The 18226-nt window shown below is 44.2% G+C and overlaps 1 protein-coding gene across 2 annotated transcripts in view; it reads left to right on the top strand.

The window, feature by feature from the left end:
- Positions 1–296: 296 nt before the first annotated feature.
- NUP210L (nucleoporin 210 like) overlaps positions 297–18226 on the top strand; it is a 170117-nt gene continuing 152187 nt past the window's right edge. For both annotated transcript variants that reach the window (XM_025405070.1, XM_025405061.1), the window contains exons 1-6: positions 297–575; positions 3166–3302; positions 10229–10360; positions 12606–12699; positions 14886–15036; positions 16614–16746. In XM_025405070.1, the coding sequence (XP_025260855.1) occupies positions 373–575; positions 3166–3302; positions 10229–10360; positions 12606–12699; positions 14886–15036; positions 16614–16746 (850 nt within the window). In that variant the 5' untranslated portion in view covers positions 297–372. The remainder of the gene's footprint in view (positions 576–3165; positions 3303–10228; positions 10361–12605; positions 12700–14885; positions 15037–16613; positions 16747–18226) is intronic.

Genomic DNA, 18226 nt, shown 5'->3' with positions numbered 1-18226 from the left:
ATCTCTGCTCACTGCAAGCTCCGCCGCCTCCTGGGTTAACGCCATTATCCTGCCTCAGCTTCCCTAGAAGCTGGGACTACAGGCGCCCACCACCGCGCCCGGCTAATTTTTTTGTGTTTTCAGTAGAGATGGGGTTTCACCAGGATGGTCTCGATTTCCTGACCTCGTGATCCGCCCGCCTCGGCCTCCCAAAGTGCTAGGATTACAGGTGTGAGCCACCGCGCCCGGCAGGGCTGCGCTTAAAAATGCCCACACTTCCGAGCAAGAAGCAGGTCCCATCCCCCTCTGCTGACGTCACGCCTGTGGATTGGCTGATGGAGCTGTGAGCGCGGCTGTAGTTGAGCCCGGGGAACCCGAAACCTGGCAGTCGCCATGACTGGCTCTCCGGCGTCATCAAGCTGCCGAGGCTTCAAGCTCTTTTTCTTCTTGCCCCTACACCGCCTCCTGTTGTTGTTTCTGGTTTTGCTTGGGACCCTGGCCAACAAACTTAATGTGCCACAGGTGTTGCTACCCTTCGGCCGAGAGCCAGGCCGGGTGCCTTTCCTGCTGGAGGCGCAGCGGGGCTGCTACACTTGGTGAGCGGTGGTGGGTGACAAGGATATGCACCCTCACCATCCAGTAAGGGTGAGAGGGGTTCCCTCTGTAAGATCCCACAGGGAAACCGTGTGGGGCCACGTGAAGGGGCCTAGCCAGTAGGGAAGGAGAGTGTGATGTCAGTGAAGGTGGCGAGGAGCAGACTCTTGGGCGTGGCGTGTCCTACTCATGTGGTATATCCTCCAGCTGTGTGACGATCTTCCAGACGTGTGAGGAATTCTCGGGATGTGGGACTGGACTTTTCTCTGTGTGTTGGGAAGGGGTGGTCACTAGGAGCAGCCGTCAGGGTAAAGGGAAGCCCAGTGTTGGAGGCAACAGGTACTGATGACTTACAATGTAAACAACTAGAGTAAGAGGAAGTTCCCCATGTCTGAGGAAATTTCTATAGGAACAGGAAAACTTGGGGTGCGAAGGGTCCCCACTAACTATAGATGAGCCATTCAATGTGAGAAGGACTTAAAACACAACAGCCAAGTATTGGGGGTTAACTAAGCACTTTGCATGTATTAACTCATTTGCTTTTTACAGTCTTGTGAAGTAAGTACTATTACTCCCATTTCACAGACGAGGAAAGTGAGGCCCAGAGACTATGAAGTGTAAACTTCTGGGAATGTGAGAAGATTCATCGTGGGTGGAGATAAGATCTGTCTGTATTATCAAAATTGCCCCATTTATAAAAGGGTACCCACTTGAAGTGTGAGGACAGGGGGTACACACAACTCCGGGATAATGACTTCCTGACTGAAGGTGAAGAGACATGATTTTCTGGTGTGAGAGGACCCAATGATGGGTTATGTGGTTGCCTAAGGTGTGAGAGAACCTAACTGAAGTGAGCTTCAGGATGCCAGTGCATTCATCCTAGATGGAGTAGATACCCCTTTGCCATCTCCTAGGAGAAGTAATGAGGTTCGTTCAGAGTGTAAATTCACCTCTCATTGTATGAGGAAGTAGAAGGAAAGTGGGCTTGTAAGATGATCCAGTGTGATGTGTGTGTTTCCTGACTGTGAGGGTGATGCAAGGCATCTTTCCAGCATTGAAAGCCATTTCTTCTATCGCTCCAAAAATATTAATGAGGCCAGGCATGGTGGCTCACGTCTGTAATCCCAGCACTTAGGGAGGCCAAGGTAGTAGGATTACTTGAGGCCAGGAGTTTGAGACCAGCCTGATCAACATAGTGAGACCCTGTATCTATTTAAAATAAAAACATTCAGCGGGGTGCAGTGGCTCACGCGTGTAATCCCAGCACTTTGGGAGGCCGAGGCAGGTGGATCGCTTGAAGTCAGGAGTTCAAGACCAGCCTGGCCAACATGATGAAAGCCCGTCCCTACTAAAAATACAAAAATTAGCCGGGCATGATGGCAGGCACCTGTAATCTCAGCTACTTGAGAGACTGAGGCAGGAGAATCACTTGAACCCTGGAGGCGAAGGTTGCAGTGAGCTGAGATCGCTCTGCTGCACTCCAGTTTGGGCGACAAAGTGACTCCATCTCAAAAACATAATAATAAATAAAAATAAAGGCCGGGCTTGGTGGCTCAAGGCTGTAATCCCGCACTTTGGGAGGCTGAGATGGGCGGACCACGAGGTCAGGAGATCGAGACCATCCTGGCTAACATGGTGAAACCCCGTCTCTACTAAAAAATACAAAAAACTAGCCGGGCGAGGTGGCAAGCGCCTGTAGTCCCAGCTATTCGGGAGGCTGAGGCAGGAGAATGGCGTGAACCCGGGAGGCAGAGCTTGCAGTGAGCTGAGATCCGGCCACTGCACTCCAGCCTGGGCAACAGAGCGAGACTCCGTCTCAAAAAAAAATAAATAAATAAAAATAAAAATAAAAAAATAAAAACATTTATGAATGTTTTTGGTATTCGAGTTGGACTCACATCTCATAATTTAGACAACTTTTCCATCCTAGATATCAGCAGCCTGGTTTCTAGGATTGAAGGAAACTTTCCTCAGAGTATGAGAGAGTCCCGTCTCATTACTAGAAACACATCAGTCCTATTTCTGCATACTGAAGGAAGAATATAACAATCTTTAAAAAAAAAAAAATATTAGGCTGGGCGCGGTGGCTCAAGCCTGTAATCCCAGCACTTTGGGAGGCCGAGACGGGCGGATCATGAGGTCAGGAGAGCGAGACCATCCTGGCTAACACGGTGAAACCCCATCTCTACTAAAAAATACAAAAAATTAGCCGGGTGAGGTGGTGGGCGCCTGTAGTCCCACCTACTGGGGAGGCTGAGGCAGGAGAATGGCGTAAACCTGGGAGGCGGGACTTGCAGTGAGCTGAGATCCGGCCACTGCACTCCAGCCTGGGCGACAGAGCGAGACTCCGTCTCAAAAAAAAAAATATTGAGGGAGGGATATTTCTGAGACTTTGCTCAAGGGATCATTGGGAAAGTTCTGATCAATCTCTCACTTTAATTATCACATCCCTAAGCGATGTTCCTGCTTTAAAAAGTGTCATTTACATATACCTGGTAGTATGTAACGTGGAAGAAGGATGAGAATCTATGTTCCACCAAAAGTTAATTTTAACCCATCTATTTCATAGTCTTAAGAATTTTGTTCTGGCAGGCATTCCACCCATCATGATGCAGTTACTGTTGAGCCTTTATATGAAAATGGCACCTTGTGTTCCCAAAAAGCTGTACTCATTGCTGAATCTACGCAACCGATACGCCTCAGCAGTATTATTCTTGCTCGAGAAATAGGTATGTTGAGAGCAAAAACACTATCACTTCGTCTGGGGTAGAATAATCTGGTATTTTGTATAGATGGTTAACACAAATGGTGTTGGCTTCAAATGATTAAGAGGGAGAATAAATGATTCCTAGCCAGCTGCAGTGGCTTACGCCTTTAATCCCAGCACTTTGGGAGGCTGAGGCAGAAAGATTTCTTCAGCTCAGGAGTTCAAGAACAGTCTGGGTAATATAGTGAGACTTGTCTCTACAAAAAAAAAAAAAAAAAAATTATGGCGGAGAGTGGTGGCTCACGCCTGTAATACCCCCACTTTGGGAGGCAGAGGTGGGTGGATCACCTGAGGTCAGGAGTTTGAGACCAGCCTGGCCAACATGGCGAAACCTCGTCTCTACTAAAAATATAAAACAATTAGCCGGGCGTGATGGTGCACGCCTGTAGTCCCAGCTACTCGGGGAGGCTAAGGTGGGAGAATTGCTTGAACCCGGGAGACAGAGGTTGCAGTGAGCCAAGATCACACCACTGCACTCCAGCCTTGGCGACAGAGGGAGACTCCATCTCAATAAAATAAAATAAAATAAAATTAAGATAAAATAAAAATGAAGAGTATTAGGCAGGATTTTCTTTCTTTTCTTTTCTTTTCTTTTTTTTGACGGAGTTTCACTTTTGTTGCCCAGGCTGGAGTACAATGGCACCATCTTGGCTCACTGCAGCCTCCGCCTCCTGGGTTCAAGTGATTCTCCTGCCTCAGCCTCCCGAGTAGCTGGGATTACAGGCATGTGCCACCATGCCCGGCTAATTTTGTATTTTTAGTAGAGACAGGGTTTCTCCATTTTGGTCAGGCTGGTCTCGAACTCCCGACCTCAGGTAATCCACCTGCCTCAGCCTCCCAAAGTGCTGGGATTACAGGCATTTCTTTTTCTATAAAAAAAGAAAACCGTGCCCGGACAGCGTTTTCTCTTTTTTTAGAGACAGGGTCTTGCTTTGTTGCACAGGTCGTAGTGCAGTGGCACGACAGTAGCTCACTGCATCCTGCCTGGCCTGCACAACATAGTGAGACTCCATCTCTACAGAACAATAATGATAAATAAATTAAAGAATTTTAAAAAACGACCTAAAGCCTACTCTTAAGTGGACTTTGCAATTAGATAGAACTAATCTGTTTTTGTTTCCAGCTTTGGAAAATTTCCTAGTACTTCTGAGTCATCACTTTTCCCCCACTCTCTTTAACCTTTTGGTTCCTAGGGAATAAGAGTTCTCTACTATTGTTCACCAGATTTTTTTCCAACTACTAACACCTGTTCTACAAATTTTGATACTGGCCCTCTTAATGTTTTCTCATGTGCAGTCAGTGACAACTATGCCTTGACTGCTGCCTGGCTGAGAGCACTTGTAAGATGTCATCAATTATAAGATAAATCCCAACTGCAGAGATGTTAAAAGATAAAAAATGAGTGTCTAAGAATCAATGAAATATGGTATGAAATTCTCAAATATAAGAATCTTTGAAGACCATGTCATGCAGGGTAGCTTAAAAGGATAGAGAAGGATACGAAAGTCAGAAAAAACAAAAAACGTTGATTTGGTCACATATGCTATTTTAAAAATGTAATCATTTTTAACTACACAAATTCATTCTGATATAAACAAATTCACAGAAGTACTAGGAAAAATGTCAAACCTGGCTCTCAGCTTAACTTCATCTGACTTGTGACTAATTTTCCAAAATTAAGTATCCTTAAATCAACTTTCCCAATTTTACTATTAATACAATTGTGTACATAGATGAGATTCCCAGTGGTAAGGGCCAGTCTTGGTGTCCTACTAGGAGCATCTGAATGGGAGCAAGTAGTATGAAAGGAGTGGGATTGGGCATTTTAAAAGGGAAGTACATGCCTAAGAGAAATTGTTCATTAATTCATTGGACAAATATCTATTGAGTTGCCTACTTTATAAGGCATATATAGAGATAAAAAGATTTAAGCTTGCCATTGGCATTTAAGTCCTTTTTTTTTTTTGAGATGGAGTCTTGCTCTGTCATCCTGGCTGGAGTGCAATGGCGTGACCTTGGCTCGCTGCCACCTCCACCTCCTGGGTTCAAGCGATTCTCCTGCCTCAGCCGCCCGAGTAGCTGGGACTACAGGCATGCAGCACCACGCCTGGCTAATTTTTGTATTTTTAGTAGAAATGGTGTTTCACCATGTTGGCCAGGCTGGTCTTGAACTCCTGACCTTAAGTGATCCACCTGCCTTGGCCCCCCAAAGTGCTGGGATTACAGGCTTGTGCCACCATGCCCAGCCTTAAGTGCTTATTATAAAATTTTGTTTATGATGGTTTTGGTGATAGTATAGTAAAGAAGGTGGCTGTGACAAAGATGATGGATAGACTTGAGGTAAGAGACTTGAGTGCAATGGCGTGATCTCCGCTCACCACAACCTCTGTCTCCCAGGTTCAAGTGATTCTCCTGCCTCAGCCTCCCGAGTAGCTGGGATTACAGACATGTGCCACCACTCCCAGCTAATTTTGTGTTTTTAGTAGAGACGAGGTTTCTCCATGTTGATCAGGCTCATCTCGAACTCCCAACCTGAGGTGATCCGCCCACCTCAGCCTCCCAAAGTGCTGGGATTACAGGTGTGAGCCACCGCACCCAGCCTTGCCCCACTAACTTTTTGTAGAGGTGGGGGTTTCACCATGTTGCCTAGGCTGGTCTCAAACTCTTGGACCTAAGCAATCCACCCACCTTGGCCTTTCAAAGTGCTGGATTACAGCCATGAGCCACCACACCCAGCTGAGAGCATAATTTTAGGTGAAAAAGCTCACAGGGCAGATGAAGAAAAGGTCTGGACAACTGAAGTATACCTGAAGTAATGTGGAGCTGTAAATAAAAATATGTTATATTATTTAATAAAGTTGTATTCTTTTCACTTTAAAAGTTAAATGTTTGATATTTCTCCTAATCATTCTAAATTTACTTGTAAATCATCCAAAGTAATTCCATTTATTTATTATTTATTTTTATTTTTTGGGACGGTTTCACTCTGTTGCCCAGGCTGGAGTTCAGTGGTGCAAACGTGGCTCATTGCAGCCATGACCTCCTGGGTTCAAGTGATCCCCCTACTTCAGCCTCCTGAGTAGCTGGGACTACAGGGGGGCACCACCAGGCCTGGCTAATTTTTTTTTATTTTTTGTAGGGATATGGTGGTGGGGTTGCTCAGGCTGGTCTTGAACTCCTGGGCTCAAGCAATCCTGCTTCAGCTTCCCAAAGTGTTGAGCTTATAGGCATGGGCCATTGTACTGGGCATTTTTTTTCTTTATGGTCAATGACCTTGTATTGAAAAGTTTTCTAGGCCGGGCACAGTGGCTCACGCCTGTAATCCCAGCACTTTGGGAGGCCAAGGCGAGTGGATCACCTGAGGTCAAGAGGTCGAGACCAGCCTGCCCAACATGGTGAAACCCCGTCTCTACTAAAAATGCAAAAATTAGCTGGGTGTGGTGGCGGGCGCCTGTAATTCCAGCTACTTGGGAGGCTGAGGCAGGAGAATCGCTTGAACCCGGGAGGTGGAGGTTGCAGTGATCCAAAATGGCATCACTGCACTCCAGCCTGGGCGACAAGAGCGAAACTACTTCTCTGTCTCTGGGGTTCAGGGGTTCAAGCAATCCTTGTGCCTCAGCCTCCAGAGTAAGTGGGATTACAGGCACATACCATCATGCCTGGCTAATTTTTTTGTATTTTTAGTAGAGATGGGGTTTTACCATGTTGGCAAGCCTGGTCTCAAACTCCTGACCTCATGATCCGCCCGCCTCGGCCTCCCAAAGTGCTGGGATTACAGAGGTGAGCCATGCCAGGCCACCCAATACTCGTTAAGTGTCAAGGCCGGGCACGGTGGCTCACACCCGTGAGCACCATTGCACTCCAGCCTGGGAAACAGAACAAGACTCTGTCTCAGAAAAGAAAAAAAAAAAAAAAAAAAGCATCAAAAGTGACTGAAGGCCGGGCATGGTGGCTCAAGCCTGTAATCCCAGCACTTTGGGAGGCTGAGATGGGCGGATCACGAGGTCAGGAGATCGAGACCTTCCTGGCTAACACAGTGAAACCCCGTCTCTACTAAAAAGAATACAAAAAACTAGCCGGGCGAGGTGGCGGGCGCCTGTAGTCCCAGCTGCTCGGGAGGTTGAGGCAGGAGAATGGCGTGAACCCGGGAGGCGGAGCTTGCAGTGAGCCCAGATCGCGCCACTGCACTCCAGCCTGGGCGACTGAGCGAGACTCCGTCTCAAAAAAAAAAAAAAAAAAAAAGTGACTGAAAGGCTGAACATGGTGACACCCCATCTTTACAAAAATTAGCTGGGCATGGTATTGTGTGCCTGCAGTCCCAGCTACTGGAGAGGTTGGGGTGGGCAGATCACTTGAAACCTGGAAGCAAAGGTTGAGCCCAGATAGTGCCAGTGCACTCCAGCCTGGGTGACAGAGACAGACTCTGTCTCAAGAGAAAAGTGACTGAGAAACTCACAGATTGGAGGAGACAAAGGAAACATGACAACTTAGTTTAGCAATGTGGTATCTTTAATTGAATCCTAGAGAAGATTAGTGAAACATTAGGGCAAACTGGGTAAAGGGTATATGGGAACTTTCTGCATTATCTTTACATCTCTTTTGTAAATCTAAAATCATTTTTAAATTTAAAAGTTTTAAAATTAAGTTAGCCTTCTACTTGATTAACATTTAACTGACAAACAGAACCCCAAGTTAAAAAAATTAAAGACAAAGACATGGGGTCTGTGAACAAAAAACAACAAGGTAAGTTGAAATCTCACAGGATCTGCTGGTAGAATTACCACTAAGGAAATGTTCCAGGATGGCAAAGGAAGGAAGGAAGGGAGGTAGACTCCATCTCAAAAAAAAAAAGTAGTTTTAGGATGAGTAATTCAATTTTTAATATTTCTTGTGAAAGGAAGCATACCATTTCCTGAAATAAGCATATTTTAGTGTACCTTAGCCCTTGTTGAGGGGCATTTACCTCTATTATCTGATTAACATTCTCCTTTGTTTTTTTTTTCAATGTTTAATTTTTTTTTTTTTGTAGACAGAATCTTGCTCTGTCGCCCAGGCTGGAGTGCAATGGCACAATCTCGGCTCACTGCAACCTCTGCCTCCCAGGTTCAAGCAATTCTCCTGTCTCAGCCTCCCAAGTAGCTGGGACTACAGGCGTGCACCACCACACCTGGCTAATTTTTGTATTTTTAGTAGAGACAGGGTTTCACTATGTTGGCCAGACTGGTCTTGAACTCCTGACCTCAGGCGGTCTGACCACCTTGGCCTCCCAAAGTGCTGGGATTACAGGTGTGAGCCACCACGCCCAGCCAATTTTTAATTTTAATTTTTAATTTTTTTTTTTTTTTTTTGAGACAGAGTCTCACTCTGTCACCCAGGCTGGAGTGCAGTGGCCTGCAGTGCAGTGGCACAATCTCAGTTCACTGTAACCTCTGCCTCCTGGATTCAAGTAATTCTGCCTCAGCCTCCTGAGTAGCTGGGATTACAGGCATGCACCACCATGCCCGGCTAATTTTTGTATTTTAATAGAGACGAGGTTTCACCATGTTGGTCAGGCTGGTCTCAAACTCCCGACCTCAGGTGATCCACCTGCCCTGCCTCAGCCTCCCAAAGTGCTGGGATTACAGGCATGAGCCACTGCACCCGGCCTCTCTTTTGGTTTTAAAATTCCATAAAAGCAGATCTATGGCTGGGGACAGAGTTTATCCCTGATGTTTACTGGTAATTTTGGGTCATTGGAAAGTGGTAGTAACTTTGCTTTTTAGTTTTTTTGAATGAAGCTAAAACTAAAAATGTTACGATAGTAGAGTGGAACAGCTATATAGACAGTTCTCAAATACATGGCAGATGTGGTAGGGGAGAGTGCTGTTAAAATATAGTGATACAAAACAATTTTTATTTCATTCTCATTTTATTCTGTACTGTTTCAATTAGTGTTTCTGAATTTCATTATGGGTATATTGACTAGAACTCTGGTTGGACTGGGACTCTAACTAGATCTAATACAGTGGTTCCCAGGCTTTTTAATCTCATGGCCCAGAAGAAAAAATAACTGAAATAAAGGAAAAGAGAAAGAGACAGAGAAGTTTAATGATAGGACCAACTTACAGTTGCCACCGTTTTACTTTCCTAAATACATTTTTAAAAATCTAACACCATTATTTCATAAAAGAAAATTTTTTACCATTTTAAAAGTAAGACATATGAATAAAGTATAATCCTGTAATATGACTACAACTTAATTTTATTATTCACTTTTATTTTATTTTATTTATTTTTTTTTGAGATGGAGTCTCTCTGTGTCGCCCAGGCTGGAGGGCAGTGGCATGATCTCAACTCACTGCAACCTCCGTCTCCTGGTTTCATGCCATTCTCCTGCCTCAGCCTCCCGAGTAGCTGGGGCTACAGGTGCCTGCCACCACGCCAGGATAATTTTTTTGTATTTTTAGTAGAGACGGGATTTCACTGTGTTAGCCAGGATGGTCTTGATCTCCTGACCTCGTGATCTACCTGCCTCGGCCTCCCAAAGTGCTGGGATTACAGGCATGAGCCACTGTGCCCAGCCTATTATTCGCTATTTTAAAATTTTTATTTGTTATCAGGATCTTGAAGAATTTGGAGAAAAAGATTAAAATTTTTATTTTTCTCATTTTCCATGGATGTGTAAAAACATCATCATAGATCAGTGTTTTGGAATCTCTGGTCTAGTGCCTCTTGTTATAAAGAAAGGCTCTTATATATCTTGTTATTATGCTATTTTCTTCCATAGGTAAAAGCAGCTGTCATAGTCTTTCTTTTTCATAATCTTTAGAATACAGTTTTGAGTATTTGAGGCATTTAATAGATTCATGACCTATTGAATTAAATACTCAGTTTTTGGGTTCATTGTAGTGACTGACCATGAGCTGCGCTGTGATGTTAAGGTTGATGTGATAAACAGCATTGAAATTGTATCTCGGGCCCGGGAACTTTATGTAGATGATTCACCACTGGAACTGATGGTGAGGGCATTGGATGCTGAAGGTAAAGAACTTCAGAGGATTCAACAAAATTACCTAAAATAAAGTAATATCCCTTTATGTTTAGCACTTGGAAACAAAAACTTGAGTGACAAAAGTAGATTAGAAATAATATATGTTTTCTCATTTGGAGTTCATATAGATGAATAATAATTCTGAGTATGATTTAATGTATTAGCTACACATTTTCATAAAATATTCCTGCTATTGTTAGTTATCTCAGAACTTTTCCTTTCTTTTTTTTTTTTTTTTTTTTTGGCATGGTGGGGACGGAGTTTTGCTCTTGTTGCCCAGGCTGGAGTGCAACGGCATGATCTTGGCTTACTGCAACCTCTGCCTCCCGAGTTCAAGCATTTCTCCTGCTTCAGCCTCCTGGGTAGCTGGGATTATAGGCCTGTGCCACCACTCCTGGCTAATTTTGTATTTTTGGTAGAGACGGGGTTTTACCATGTTGGTCAAGCTGGTCTCGAACTCCTGACCTCAGGTGATCCACCCACCTCAGCCTCCCAAAGTGCTGGGATTACAGGCGTGAACCACCGCACCTGGCCATTTTCTTTTATTTTGAGATGGAGTCTCGCTCTGTTTCCTAGGCTTGAGTGCAGCGGTGTGACCGTGGCTTACTTTAACCTCTGCCCTCCGGGTTCAGGAGATTCTTGTGCCTCAGCCTCCCGAGTAGCTGGGAATACAGGCGTGCGCCACCATGCTCGTTAATGTTTGTGTTTTTAATGGAGACGGGTTTCACCATGTTGACCAGGCTGGTCTCAAACTCCTGCCCTCAAGTGATCTGCCCACCTCAGCCTCCCAAAGTGTTGGGATTACAGGTGTGAGCCACGACGCCGGCCTCAGAACTTTTCTTAGATATCCAATCTACTACTGAGCTTCTGCTGATGGTCCCTACATGAACAATTAAGAACACTTTTTGGAATTTATTCCTAGCTCTGTTTGATCAATCCACTTTCTATAGATCAGGAGAATTAAATGGAAATCTGTAAAAAAGTTACAATCTTGATCTAATATTTAATGCTTTTAATACTATATACTATATTAATGCTATAATGTGGTATTAAAAACATTTAGGTGGTAAAAAAAAAAAATTTATGTGGGACGTGGTGACTCATGCTTATAATTCTAGCACTTTGGGAGGCCGAGGTTGAAGTATCCTGTGAGGTCAAGTTTCCCATGGTTGATTAAAAAAAAAATTATAATGTATTGCCACTTTCTTTTTCTTTTTTTTTTTTTTTTTTGAGATGGAGTCTCGCTCTGTTGCCCAGGCTGGAGTGCAGTGGCCGGATCTCAGCTCACTGCAAGCTCCGCCTCCTGGGTTTACACCATTCTCCTGCCTCAGCCTCCTGAGTAGCTGGGACTACAGGCGCCTGTCACCTTGCCCGGCTAGTTTTTTTGTATTTTTTAGTAGAGATGGGGTTTCACCACGTTAGCCAGGATGGTCTCGATCTCCTGACCTCGTGATCCGCCCGTCTCGGCCTCCCAAAGTGCTGGGATTACAGGCTTGAGCCACCACGCCTGGCCTGTATTGCGACTTTCTTTGTAAATTATTTGAGTGATTTGATTTTTTTAATTTGAAAAATGAACTATTCTGGAAGCTTTTTTTTTTTTCTTTTGGATACAGAGTCTGTTGCTCAGGCTGGAGTGCGATGACACAAGCATGGCTCACTGTAGCCTTGACCTCCCAGGCTCAAGCAATCCTCCTATCTCAACCTCCTGAGTAGCTAGGACTACATATGCAGGCCACCATTCCTGGCTAAGTTTTTATTTTACAGACCAGGTGTCACTATGTTGCCCAGGTTGGTCTCAAACTCCTGGGTTCCAGCGATCCTCCTGCCTTGGCCTCCCAAAGTGCTGGGATTACAGGTACAAGCCATTGCACCTGGCCTGGAAAATTTTTACAAAAATTTGTGCAGAGGGGACCAGGATTAAGGATGCCTTGTCAGCCATGAGGTGGCCTTCATGTAGAAAGGAACAGAAGGAGCATGGCATCATTATTGTCAGTCAGGAGTTAATCAGCTGGAGTCCTTTTTACTTTCAGATAGCTTGTGCAGCAACATCATTTACTGTTTGTGTTGGGAACTTTCTCATATATATGTTTTAATTCATTAATGATAGTGCTTTCTATTTCTTAATGAAGGAGGCCTCAAAGTAATTTTCTAGTTAAGTTTCCCTTTCTTGTTGTAAATACCTGAATATTTTTAAATATGTGATCCTATCTTGTCTGCTTTTGACTTGCTGTACAGGAAATACTTTTAGTAGTCTGGCAGGGATGATGTTTGAGTGGAGCATTGCCCAGGACAACGAGTCAGCAAGAGAAGAACTGTCCAGCAAAATTAGGTAAACTTGAAACCAAACATAAATCACCTGACTATGAAGAAGACAGCTGCCATTAAGTGGCATGCTGAACAAGCAACCATCTTTGTGGACTTTGATGATCTTACTGTCTGTACTTTTTTGAAACTGATAAATTACTGAGGGAAATGTCTTTGATAGAATGAAATATGACATAGATGTAGGTACCTTTATGATCAATTAATCTGAGTTATTATGGAGGAGTTCATGGGCTAAGTACTACACAATTATTTGAGCCAGGTGTATCTTCTGGCAGTTCTTTTTATTCAAGCTACCTGCACATGCTGAAGTAGAGGGAGAAGGATAAGAGTATGAAATTTTGTCTTCAGTACCAAGGAGAAGATCTCAGATCCAAGTTTTACTCCCACCACAATTTTAGCCAGAGGCTCATAAATACCTTTCTTTTTTTTTTTTTTTTTTTTCTTTCCGAGATGGAGTCTCGCTCTGTCGCCCAGGCTGGAGTGCAGTGGCGTGATCTCGGCTCACTGCAACCTCTGTCTCCCGGGTTCACACCATTCTCCTGTCTCAGCCTCCTGAGTAGCTAGGACTAGAGGGGCCCGCCACCACACCTGGCTAATTTTTGTTGTTGTTGTTGTTGTTGTTGTTGGTATTTTTAGTAGAGAATAGGGTTTCACCATATTAGCCAGGATGGTCTTGATCTGCTGACTTCGTGATCTGCCCGCTTTGGCCTCCCAAAGTGCTGGGATTACAGGCATGAGCCACCGTGCCCGGCCTTTTTTTCCCTTTTTTTTCTTTTTTTTTTTTTTTTTTTTTTTTAGAGACGGAGTCTCACTGTGTCTCCCAGGCTGGAGTACAGTGGCGCGATCTCGGCTCACTGCAAGCTCCGCCCCCCGGGTTCACGCCATTCTCCCGCCTCAGCCTCCCAAGTAGCTGGGACTACAGGCGCCCGCCACCGCGCCCGGCTAGTTTTTTGTATTTTTAGTAGAGACGGGGTTTCACCATGTTAGCCAGGATAGTCTCGATCTCCTGACCTTGTGATCCACCCGCCTCGGCCTCCCAAAGTGCTGGGATTACAGGCTTGAGCCACCGCGCCCGGCCTCCCTTTTCTTTTCTTTTTGAGATGGAGTCTTGCTCTGTCACCCAGGCTGTAGTGCAGTGACACGATCTCGGCTTACTGCAACCTCCACCTCCTGGGTTCAGGCGATTCTCCTGCCTCAGTCTCCCAAGTAGCTGGGACTACAGGCGCCCGCCACCACACTCGGCTAATTTTTGTATTTTTAGTAGAGATGGGGTTTCACCATATTGGCCAGGGTGGTCTCAAACTCCTGACCTCAAGTGACCTACCCGCCTCAGCCTCCCAAAGTGCTGGGATTATAGGCGTGAGCCACTGCTCCTGGCCTCCTTCTTTCCTTCTTTCTTTCCCTTCATCCCTCCCTCCTTCCCTCCCTCCCTGCCTCCCTCCCTTCCTTCCTTCCTTCCTTCTTTCCTTTTTTTTTTTTTTTTTTTTGAGACAGAGTCTCGCTCTGCCGCCCAGGCTGGAGTGCAGTGGCGTGATCTTGGCTCACTGCAAGCTCCGCCTCCCGGGTTCATGCCATTCTCCTGCCTCAGCCTTCCGAGTAGCTGGGACTACAGGCGCCCGCCACCTCGCCCGGCTAGTTTTTTTGTATTTTTTAGTAGAGACGGGGTTTCACCGTGTCAGCCAGGATGGTCTCGATCTCCTGACCTCGTGATCCGCCCGTCTCGGCCTCCCAAAGTGCTGGGATTACAGGCTTGAGCCACCGCGCCCGGCCCTTCCTTCCTTTTTTTGACAGAGTCTTGCTGTGTCACCCAGGCTGGAGTGCAGTGGCGTGATCTTGGCTCACTGCAACCTCCATCTCCTGGGTTCAAGTGATTCTTCTGTCTCAGCCTCCCAGGTAGCTGGAATTTCAGGCGCATGCCACCATGCCCGGCTAATTTTTGTATTTTTAGTAGAGACGGAGTTTCGCCATGTTGGCCTGGCTGGTCTCAAATTCCTGACCTCAAATGATGTGCCCACCGTGGCCTCCCAAAGTCCTGGGATTACAGGCGTGAGCTACCATGCCCAGCCGAAAGTGTTTTACATTCTACAGACATTGAGACATTGAAGAAACTATGTTTAAAGTCTCTTAGGGACTTTTGAAAGAACACTTCGTTTAATTCTGCTAGAAACACATTATATTTTATGTCTTTAGGATTCTTAAATACTCTGAAGCAGAATATGCTCCCCCAATGTATATAGCTGAGATGGAAAAAGAGGAGAAACAAGGAGATATGATTTTAGTGTCTGGGATTAGAACTGGTGCTGCTGTTGTAAAAGTTCGAATTCATGAACCATTCTATAAGGTAAAAAGTTTGTGCTATAAATTTTCCTTACTTTTTTTTTTTAAGATAGGGTCTTGCTCTGTTGCCCAGGTACTACAGGAATGCACTACCACACCCTGTTTTTTGGTTTTGGTTTTGGTTTGTGTGTTTTGTTTTGTTTTTTTTTTTTTTTTTGGAGAGACAGACAGAATTTCACCACGTTGCCCAGGCTGGTCTCAAACTTCTGAGCTCAAGCAGTCTCCTGCCCCAGCCTCCTAAAGTGCTGGGATTACAGGCGTGAGCCAGCACAACTGGCCAGTGCTGTAAATGTTTCATCTAATAGTGTTGCCTATGGAAAATATAGTTTTTTATGTTTATCTGTAGTAGAAGCCCTCTAGTCTGACGTGATTTGGGCCAACAGTTGGTCATTTAATTGAAAAAGTTATTTGAAGTAGGTAAGCATTAAAAAATTATCTTAAACATTTTATTGCTTGATTACAATTACAAATGTGACTGGCATTTTCTCTTAAAATATATAACTAACATTTTATTCACCAATTCTTGATGTAGGTGCAAGGCCTTTCTTTGACCATGGGTTCACTGATTTGAAATCTACATACACTTTCTCCCATAAATTACAGTTTCTAATTTCTTCCTTTTTTGGGGTTGGGAGGGTTCAAGTGATTCTTGTGCCTCAGCCTCCCAAATATCTGGGATTACAGGTGTGTGTCACCATGCCCAACTAGTTTTTGTATGTTTAGTAGAGACAGGGTTTCACCATGATGGCCAGGCTGGTTTCAAACTTCTGGCCTCAAGTGATCCACCTGTCTCGGTCTCCCAAAGTGCTAGGATTACAGGTGTGAGCCACTGCGCCCGGCCCTAATTTCTAGTCAAGTGAAAATTTAGATGCACGAAGAATTTGAGTGCAGACATTTATATTTTAAAGGATTTTCCCTAATAATTTACATTTCTCACTTATACCTAATTGATAGTACATGTTAGCAGCTTGCCTTTAACTTTTTTTGAAACATTTAAATTTTTAATAGAAACAACAGTTCTCTTTCCACATCTATAGTTTTTGTTTTGATGTGATTATAATTACAAGCACAACTTGCATAAATAGGTTTGGGAAAAAAAATGTCTTTTGGTAAGCATTTAATTCAATGGCAAGAACCTGAGTGTGTGGACCTCCTAGAAAATCCTACCAACCTTGCATTGGATAAATCTTCATAAAAATCAATGTGTTCAACAGAGAGTGGAAAGTAACTTAATCTGGTAAGTCAGTTAATTGGAGGTTGGCTAAAAGAATTTCTGTGTTCTACAATTGAGTCTTACCTTTTCTCATTTCAGCATACTTACCTTTTTATTTACCTACTTTTTCTCTTTTAGAAGACTTTTCTGTTCTAAGTCTGAGTACCTTAGAAAGTTAATTAGGTATTAAGATTCATGATCACTTTTTAAGGCTAGCTGAAATTATGACTTGTGATTAGGAAAGCTTTTTAAAAATATATTTATAAAAAATTTTAAAAGAAATTTAAAAGAAGTAAGTATTTAACAAGAAAGACTACTGTGAGGATTCCGTCCATGGAAACTTTTTTTTTTTCCCCTCCCTCTTTTAGAAAGTGGCAGCAGCATTAATACGTCTGCTTGTTTTGGAGAATATATTTCTTATACCATCCCATGATATTTATCTCTTGGTAGGAACATATATTAAATACCAAGTTGCAAAAATGGTTCAAGGGAGAATGACAGGTAAGGTGATTTATTTTTTCTCCTGTGACTCACATTTCCCAAATCTTTTCTGCTGACAAGATCAGCAACTCCACGTTATATATGAAAAATACTTGGGTTTTTAGATTTTGTGGTAAAGTATTAATTGCTGTACTTAACTAATATTAGACAGAAATAGCCCCATATGTTGAACATATTAATAGCAGAGTTAGGCTGCTTAGCTTCAGTGCCAGTAGGCATCTGAATTCTCTATTAAAACAACAACTAGCCAGGTATGGTGGCTCTCACTTGTAATTCCAGCTACTCTGGAAGCTGAGGCAGGAAGATTGCTTGAGGCCAGGAGTTGGAGACCAGCCTAGGCAACAGAGCAAGATCCCCATACCTTTTTTATTTTATTTTATTATTTTTATTTTTTTGAGATGGGGGTCTCACTCTGTTGCCCAGGTTGTAGTACAGTGGCATGATCATGGCTCATTGCAACCTTGGACTCCTGTGCTCAAGTGATCCTCCCACCTCAGCCTCCTGAATAGCTGGAACTACAGGTTCCTGCCACCATATCCAGCTCTTTTTTTTTTTTTTTAGATGGAGTCTCGCTCTGTCACCCAGGCTGGAGTGCGGTGGCATGATCTCGGCTCACTGCAACCTCCACCTCTGGGTTCAAGCAATTCTCCTGCCTCAGCCTCCCAAGTAACTGGGATTACAGGTGTGTGCCACCATGCCCAGCTAATTTTTTGTATTTTTAGTAGAGACAGGGTTTCACCATGCTGGCCAGGCTGGTCTTGAACTCCTGGCCTTGTGATCCATCTGCCTCAGCCTCCCAAAGTGCCAGGATTACAGGCATGAGCCATCGCGCCCAGCCTCTTTTTTTTTTTTTTTTTTTTGGTAGAGATCGGATCTCATTATGTTACCCAGGCTGGTCTTTAACTCCTTGTCCCAAGTGATTCTCCCACCTTGGCCTCCCTCCCAAAGGGCTGAGATTATAGGCCTGAGCTACTGTGCCAAGCTGAGACCTCATCTCTAAAAATAACTAAATAAATAAAACAACAAAAGCTTTACTAGCTTTTGAAGGGCAAGTGAAGACACTTTACCAGAAGGGACTTGAATCATCATTGCAATGATCTTTGCAAAAGTTATTTCTTGAGAAACTCAATTCTCGACTGAAAGCTTAATATTCTATTGATGGTAAAAGTTACATTGAGCTTTTTTTGTTGTTGTTGTTGAGATGGAGTCTCACTCTGTCTCCCAGGCTGGAGTGCAGTGGCACAATCTCGGCTCACTGCAACCTCTGCCTCCCAGGTTCAAGCGATTCTCCTGCCTCAGCCTCCCAAGTAGCTGGGATTACAGGAGTCCGCCACTATGCCCAGCTAATTTTTTGTATTTTTAGTAGAGACAGGGTTTCACCATGTTGGCCAGGCTGGTCTCGAACTCCTAACCTCAGGTGATCCGCCCGCCTTGGCCTCCCAGAGTGCTAGGATTACAGGAGGAGCCACCACACCGAGCC

Source organism: Theropithecus gelada, chromosome 1, assembly GCF_003255815.1.
Source record: "Theropithecus gelada isolate Dixy chromosome 1, Tgel_1.0, whole genome shotgun sequence".
NCBI classification, from domain to species: Eukaryota; Metazoa; Chordata; class Mammalia; order Primates; family Cercopithecidae; genus Theropithecus; species Theropithecus gelada.
This window is presented reverse-complemented; position numbering and strand designations above follow the sequence as displayed.